This window comes from Garra rufa, chromosome 7, assembly GCF_049309525.1.
Source record: "Garra rufa chromosome 7, GarRuf1.0, whole genome shotgun sequence".
Classification (NCBI taxonomy): Eukaryota; Metazoa; Chordata; class Actinopteri; order Cypriniformes; family Cyprinidae; genus Garra; species Garra rufa.
Genome location: NC_133367.1, coordinates 19,047,519 through 19,056,194, shown reverse-complemented (window position 1 = coordinate 19,056,194; position 8,676 = coordinate 19,047,519). Strand labels below are relative to the sequence as shown.

At 36.1% G+C, this 8,676-nt stretch overlaps 1 protein-coding gene across 1 annotated transcript; it reads right to left on the bottom strand.

Annotated features, from left to right (window-relative positions):
- Window positions 1-3,501: 3,501 nt before the first annotated feature.
- tusc2b (tumor suppressor 2, mitochondrial calcium regulator b) lies at window positions 3,502-7,734 on the bottom strand. Its single transcript, XM_073844325.1, has 4 exons — window positions 7,590-7,734; window positions 6,871-7,077; window positions 4,467-4,587; window positions 3,502-4,385 (listed from the first exon to the last, which is right to left on the bottom strand). The coding sequence occupies exons 2-4, from the start codon at window positions 7,020-7,022 to the stop codon at window positions 4,320-4,322; spliced, it is 339 nt and encodes a 112-aa protein (XP_073700426.1). The 5' UTR covers window positions 7,023-7,077; window positions 7,590-7,734; the 3' UTR covers window positions 3,502-4,319.
- Between the last annotated feature and the right edge of the window lie 942 nt (window positions 7,735-8,676).

Sequence of the window (8,676 nt, the reverse complement as noted above, 5' to 3'; positions counted from 1 at the left end):
CAAATCGGCCTGACGGGGGCCCGATCAAAAGTTTCAAAAGGCCCCATCCTTGACTCACATTTTCAGGTATTTCACTTTAAAAAAAAAAACTTTTTCAAACAAGTTTTGTGCAAACTAGTTTTTTTTTTGCCTTATCAGAACTAAACCAATGCAGGAAGATTCCCCGGAGAGTGAATATCAATAATTTTCCAACTTTTGAAAGGGGCAGGGCTGCCTTTACTAAAACTGCTATAACTTTTGAACAAAATGAGATAGCTTAGCCAAACTCACAACACATATGTAACAGCTGAATCTGATGGCATGTGAAAAAAGTAATTGAGCTTGGCCACTTGGTGACGCTATAAGAGGTAAATAATGACATTTGCGTATCTAAAAAACATGGCCGCCAAAAACAATAAAATGGGCCTTAACTAGGCAACCATTTGCCCTATCAACATTGTCTAGGTCCAAAGAGCCACAAGTGGCTATAAGGACATTTGCGAATCTCAAAATAACATGGACTTTGAACACCTATTAGACAAGGTTAAAGGAGGTCGTTTAGAATGAATCTTGGTGGACCTGTTTGACTAAAGTTCTGAGAAAATTTTGAAATAGACCATTGGGGGGTGATATCGCATTTTTCAAGGGTGTAAACAATTGTGTATTGCGTGTTTATTCACACGTACACACAATATTCATATTATACGATAGACCTCCTCATTCTGAACAACTCTAGAACCACTTCTGTCAATCAAACCGTTTGTTAAATATTTAGAATATGTAAAAAAAAAAAAAAAAAAGTACTTTTCAAACTCCTCCTAGGCTTTTTGCCCAATCGGAACCAAACCAGTGCAGGAAAATACTACAAGGTCACCAAGGCTTATAGCTCCTAGACCATTTGTCGAGGATTAGGCTATGTTTATCCTAGTGAGTTTTCGTTTTAATATGCATAACTTTTGATACAGTTACGCCTGTTGTTTACACTACTCCACCGTTTACAACCCTCGAAAACTGAGGCTTTCGAAAACGCTGCAGACCCTGTTTAAGTTCACAAATTCCGGGATTGCAGTTCAGTGTAAATGGACCAAAACGGAGACTTTAACAAAAAAAAAAAAAAAAAAAAAACAGGCATTCCTTTTATAATTAGAATACTGTACACACTAAACATGGTATAAGATAGCATGAGTAGTATGCTAGTATTCAATTTCAAACAAATTGTATAACATACAAGTACAGTGCACTCTTACGTTGGTCTGGAATTCAATGCAAATCTAACCTGGAAGTCACTATTAGAGACTCTCTGCTAATGCTAAATGCAGCTGCACAGCTGAGATAGATGGAAGCTTCCATGTAATTCCTAGTCGATTCGTATGTGGGAGTTTTGATTGCAGATTTGGGATATGACATATTTTCAAATGCACTGAAGTAGTTTGAGTAACTCATATGATGGAGATTACAAGTCTCCAGGCACAGCTGCTAAAAGCCATCACAGCTCATTTCTGCCTCTCCAAGGAAGTCACAGCTAATCTTCGTAAAACCAAGCGGGAATAGACGTCCCAATTAGGACTATGGGTGGGTGTGAGACCGTGGTTGCTTAAAAGATGGAATCATGGATATGGAACGTAGATCCAGTACAGCAGAGATAATCACGACAAAATCAATGTCATAAAAAATTTGATTAATGGGATCTTTACATTTTCTGAAGAAAAAAGCTAAACACGATATTTGCTTGCTAAAGTGTTCTGGGTAGAGCGTTATGCCGTAACTAGCTTGTTCTGAGTGGTTTCTAGGTGGCTGTTCTGGCTGGAGTCAATAAATCCCTCCCAAAGACTCTATGAGGGTAATTATTCGCTCATTTTATCCTCAGTAAATCACTCAGAACAAGGCAAATGGTTTGATAAATCATTAATGTTTGTAGCACAAATTGTTGTGGAAGACTTACACCACGAATCTTAATCATTTTGCTTTTGCACATACGATTTTTATTTCGGTAGCTCTATAGCATCACTGTTGAGGGGTAATTAGCTGGTGAAGTGGATTGTAGAGGTAACTGAAGTTTTAATGTGCATTGTAATGTTGAAAACGAATATCATAACAAATGCCAGTAGAATGGAAAGATTTAAAACGAGCGGTTCATTCATAAATTCGTACGAACTTACTTTCACGCTGTGGAAATAAAATGGAGGACAAAAGACAACTACCGCAGATGTAAAAAGGGGCGGGGCTACACACGGTCTATATTAGCGTTTACATGATGGACGCCAACGTTCTGTTTACTATAATCGCGCACTGCCGTTTTGTCATCTGTCGATTAAAATACACGAGTTCTTTAAAGATATAGTTCACTAAAACTGAAAATTCTGTCATTAATTACTCACCATCACGCCGTTCCAAACCCATCTTTGGAACACAAATTAAGATATTTTTGATTAAATCTGAAAGCTTTGCATAGACAGCAACGGAACTACCGCGTTCAAGGATCCGAAAGGTAGTAAATACATCGATAATAGTCCATGTGACACCAGTGGTTCAACCTTAGTTACAAGAATACTTTAAATGTGCAAAGAAAACAAAAAGTAAGTGAGTGCAACGGCGCTGTATGTCGACGCACTGGCCACGAGGCTACTGGAGCCGACGATGTGAGTGTTTTTATCATTAATGGTCTGGAGAAAGTTGTTTTTAAAGTAACTTCAACGATATCAATCCTCTGTTGTTGTTATAATTGTGTTTTTCCTCATTCTCACACAAAAATTAATGCAAGTTATCATTATTGTTCTTGTTTTGAACAGGCCCTTAGTGTTAGTTGTTTATTCAAATCTCTCCTCTCTCTAACCAATAACAGTAAGACTTGATTTAGCAATAGTCCTATAAATTCGCCTTCCCTCACCTCCAAATGATTTTCCTGAGTTTCTGCCAGAGCCTTTGTTCAGTTCAGTGATTTGCATTGCTGGAAAACAGCCTTTGTAATGAAAAAGTTTCCAACAGCAGAAGATAGCATGCTCTTTTGTTTGTGGATGGAACATGAAGGAAAGGAAGCAAAGGTTGAGCTCAGTCCCGTGGAAAGAACAATAGAGTTCGAATAGAGGACGATGGGGAAAAACAAAACAGACTGCAGGAGGAAAAGACAGGCGACTGGCAGAGATATAAAATAGCATGAAGTGTTTGAACTTGCCTGTTGGCTGATGTGGATTGAAAACGCAATTAAACTGATCATTGGCAACACCATAAATATTGATTTCAAGACCTTAAAACAACATTAATTCACCTTTGGCATGATTTACTGACAACGTAAAGGAAGAGTTCACTCAAAAATTAATAGTTTAAAATTTACTCATGCTTTGAGTTTGTTTCTTCATCAGATTTCACTTGCTCACCAATGGATCCTCTGCAGTGAATGGGTGCCGTCAGAATGAGAGTCCAAACAGCTGCTAAAAACATCACAATAATTCACAAGACTACAGTCAAAGATAAAGAATTAACAAATTAATTCTGTGTTAATATTGAATTAACAGACAAACACAGTTTAATGTGCATTTATATGTGGTATTTTCTTTAATGCCATCCGGTCATTTCAACTGTAATAAATAAAGACTGCCACAACAGTGAGAGGGGGCGGGGCTTCTCACAGTGACTGGCAGCACCGTGTCAGTCAGTGCCTCAGCCGTCCAATCAAGGAGCGGCAGCAATTCCATCATCCAATCAGCATACAAACAAATCACAGCATAGTAAACAGCCATTGATTCTCTCCTACTGGCTGAATTGAAAGCAGAATCAGGTCTATAGGAACTACATGCAAAATTCAGGCTGTAGTTTTACTCAATTTTGTACTAACCCTAACCAAGTTACCTCTACGAACATCGCGTCCTGATGATCTGCAAAGCTCTGTTTGTTACACAACACCCTTCAATTTACGCATTCAAATCCAACCTGATCTTTCCAAGGGCTTCTAAACGGAACGTTCTAGAAGGTCCTCCAGAGTCCTTCACGAAGTGCTCCTGATAAAAGTCAAACATCGCTAAATATTCTCTATGTCTATATTCACATACAAACAAACATACACTCATATACAAACCACACTTAGTGTCTTGGCCGTACAGCCCATAATAGTCTTCATGTGGATGATTACGAGAAAACTAAAAGAGTCAGGACATCATTGTCAGGCCGCAGCCTCTTCTCAATCACACAGCCGGAGCGTCTCGCAGCTCGATTGCTGGGATTCCACATACACGCGTCAAGCCCTCCCAAACACAAGGGGGCGCTAGACAGCAAGCGTGTCCGGGATCCAGCGGGTGGGAGGAAAATTAACGGGACGGATTCTTCGCAGAAGGTCATCGACGGCATCAAACTTCACAGATGACGACCGGAAAATCGACGTGGATGCAAGGGTGATCCAACTTGATGGTTCCCTACAGAAAAATCCACAATAAAATGTTCGTCATAATAATTCAACGTAATTTATAATAAAAAAAAATTTCATGCTGACTAACCTGAGGTATGAGATTCTTTTGGATTCGTTTTAGTTTGGCTTTCTTGCGGCCGTTTTTCGTTACTACCGTTTCTTCGTAAAACTCGTGGGCGAGGTCGCCGTCCTCATCGAAGTACAAAGAGCTTCAAAACATGAATACAAGTTAAAAAAAATATACATATGCGAATTGCAAAGTTTAATACCTTTTACAAGTCCAAAGACGTGTTCTCGCATCAACAACCATAACAACTATATTACCGACCACACCAACGTACAATAACGTTCTTTTTGTTATAATCGCATGCTGCGGCTTTGTAATCCGCAGCTTTTAATAGTTGAGTTCTTAAAAGCTGGACTCTGATTGGCTGTCAATGTTTTTAACGTTCATCAGCTGGGAAGAAAACCTTTTTCTGAAAGAGATCCTAACAGTATCATTTGGTGACATAATTGTTATGATGATGGTGTCTTATAGAAGGAGAACAAGTATTTTAAATAACTTTATAGTTATAGTTATTGACGTTGCTCTTGGTCTGAAAGGCCTTAAGGAAAAAAAAGACGTTTCTTGCATTTCACTGCACAGATTTTCCATAATTTTTCCATGTAAACATGTCTCACATGTGACAAACCAGTTAAAAAGTAAAAATATGTAATAAAAATAAATCAATGAATAAAGATTTTGAGACAAATATTCTTTTTTCCCATATAAATGGCATTACAACACTAGGTGCATATGATTTAGATTTGCATTGATAAAAACACTATTGCGAAATGGTGTTTCCATTAATTGTTGTGTTGTTAAAACTGGTGTTAAAACTATATAATTGTTTTGTTAAAACATATATAATATGCTGTTAAAACAACATCCTTTTCTCACTAAAACAGCATCTTTTCCCGTAAAAATTACATATTTTTTGCGAAATAAAGAGATGTATTAGATATTAGATATATGTATCTCATTAAAAAAAAAACATTTTTTCATAATAAAATTCATCTGGATAGACCTGTGGAGTTCTAAAATAATGTTTTTTGGATTGATGTGACCAAACTGGAACTTTTTGGACCCATGGATCAACGGTATGTCTGGTGCAAAAAAAGGGCAAAACTTGTAAGCAGAAGAACACCATCTCCATCGTCAAACATTGAGGTGGACCAGTCCTGTTATGGGGTTGTTTTACTTTAGCAGGAAGTGGAAAACATGACTGTATGAAGGACATCCTGGATTCTTTGAAGTATCAGGCCATTTTGGCAAGAATTGTGATGCCTTTGGTGCAAAAACTGAAGCTGATGATCAGTGGACTTTCTTGCAGGACAGTCATCCCATAGAACACATCCAAATCTACTTGTGCTTGGTTCAGGGATCAGTGATTGAATGTGTTGAAAATATTTGAAGAAAGCAGTAGCAATGTGAAACTAAAGATTATCAGTGGTCTAAAAGCTTTTTCAGGCGAGGAATGGGCCAAGATTGCAGTAGAGAGGTGACAGAAGCTTCTAAACACTTCCAAGCAGTGTTTATTGCTAGTTTTAAAGAATAAAAGATTCTGCACCAGATTTTACTTTTGGGGGTTGAATAATTTTGAACATGAACATTTAGAGCCAATTTAATTTTCTTTCATTAGTCATCAACTTACATTCTCAAAATTACTCAAATGTGTATGAATAGACTTTCTCTACCAGTGTACTGATGCCTTTGTTGAATTGTTTTCACAAAATGTAGTTCTCTGCAGCAAAATGTCTTGCAGTTCAAGGGGGTTGAATAATTTCGATTGCAACTGTATGTATATATATATATATATATATATATATATATATATATATATATATGCTTAATTACTAGGTTGCTTCATTTAAAAAAAAAAATTAGGAATAAAAAATTTACTATTTGGAAATAAATATTCAATTGTTCAATATAATTTTTTACAATTATTTTCCAAATAAATTTTTTTTTTGATGGTGTCGCATAAATGTATAATTTTTTCTTTTACGTCAATAAGTAGATGAAATAATAATTTAAAATTGGTTTGCATATCAGTTTTCAGATACTTGAACATAAATTGGTTGACCTCTAATGAAAAATCTATATTTTCTTAATTACGTTTTAAAGATTTACACACACACACACACACACACACACACTTAAGCAAGCAGTTATGAAATAAGAGGAGTAATGTATAGTCAGACAGCCATTATTGCGAAATAAAACCTGATCACTCTGTTGTTTATTTTCCAATAACGTATCGTAGTGTACTTTATCCTTTACTTAACACTAAAGGTTCAGTCACCTCACAGACTCCGAAAACACCTGAAAATCTGAAGTGAAACTCAAGAAAGCGTGTTTTTTAGATCATCTCTTTCTTGCTGCCAGTGTATCTGGTCCAGTTCTGCTGTCTGAAATCAAGCCTCATGCCAGAAGATGGGGTTATATTTACCTCCTCCTGGTAAACACGAAAGGCGTCGCGTTTCGGATGCTCCGCACCCGGGCCAGGCTCTGCTCTTGGCCGTCTTTGGCAGGTTCATCTCCACCACCTGAACCTGAGAACGGCCAGTAGCCTTTACCTTTAGACCCGCTGCCGCCCATCATGGGCTGGAGAACATTCTCCTCCTGCTCAGCTCACTCTTGAGACGACCGTACAGCTCTGGAGGAAGAAGCAGTGGACTGTTATTAAACTCATCCTGTTAAATACTGACATATTTGAACTGATAATGCCAGTCATGATGAAATATGGCTACTTTTTTATGACATGGGAAACCAGGGATCTCTGCTTTCCCACTCAAACACTTCACCAAAGGGAAATCTTTAAATCTTATTATTAAGTTGTTTCACATACTTAAAAACGTCACAGTTTTCACCATATTTTATGTTACATTATGACATTTTCACCTCAGCTTTAGCATGTAGCATTTTAAAACAGGACAGATTGTGTTAGACAGCCACATCATTTAGCAAAAAACACGATTTAAGTTGATTATTTTTCATTAACGAAAAATTTGATAGAAGCACTGTCAGTAATAAATAACACTCCGCCGAATTGTTTTCTTTAAACAGCCTAAACTGATTTAGCTGTCATGCTAATACAGCTAACCTCATCATAATGTCCTACAACGTTTATAACATGAAATTATTCCTGTTTATAATAATGACACTTACTTGAATTAAGTCTTCTGGTGTTAAACGAAGCACAGTAGCGGAAATAACGCGAATTAACGGCGGTTTGAACAGATTAATTGAGTGTGGAAAGTCGCTCACAAACGAACCGTTGCAGATCACAGTGAATCAAGACACGCTCAGCCGCTCCCGCTCAAACCGGAAATTACATGAGAGCGCTTTCCTGAGGAGAATGGATAGAATAAAAGTTCAGGAGATTTATAGAATAAAAGTCGTGTCTGGTCAAATTTAATTTATTATTGTCATGTTATTTCATTTTATTGTCGATTGACTTTTATTTTTAAACCATTATTTAATCAAAATGAAAGATTCTCAGACAATGGAAACAGTGGAAAGAAACTTATTTCATATACTGTCCACATCCATTTTTGATATGTTTTTTTAAAAGTCAAAAATAATTCAAAATGGCTGGGCATATAACAATTAAACTATACAAATAAAAAAAAAAATTATAGTTTTCTTAATTACATGGTTACATTTTTTCACTCAAACATGTTGTAATAACGAGATATGTCGTTTTAACGGCATATCTTGATAAAACAACATTTTTTTATCGTAATACCGAGATGTTATGTCTTTAAAACACCATCTTTTCTTGCAATAAAGAGACGCTATGCTGTTAAAACAATCTTTTTCGTAATAAGATGTTATGCCGTAAAAACGATATAATTATCTCATTGAAACATCTTTTCTCATAATAATATGTTATGTCTTTAATACATCTCTCTTGTAATAACGAGAAAATGGCATAATTATCTCGTTAAAACAACAACCATCTCATTAAAAACACTTATCTCACTAAAAGTTTATATCTTTCTCGTAATAACAAGATATGTCGTTAAAATTACATCTTTTCTTTTTAAAATGATTTTTTTTCTCGTAATAACAAGATATGCTGTTAAAATTAGTTATCTTGTTAAAACTACATCTTTTTTTTGTTAAAATGACATCTTTTCTCGCAATGACAAGATGTAAAAAATGACATTTTTCTCATTAAAACGCCATCTTGTAATAACAAGATGTGAAAACGACAATTGTTGAGATGTTACGTTGTTAAAATGACAATTAT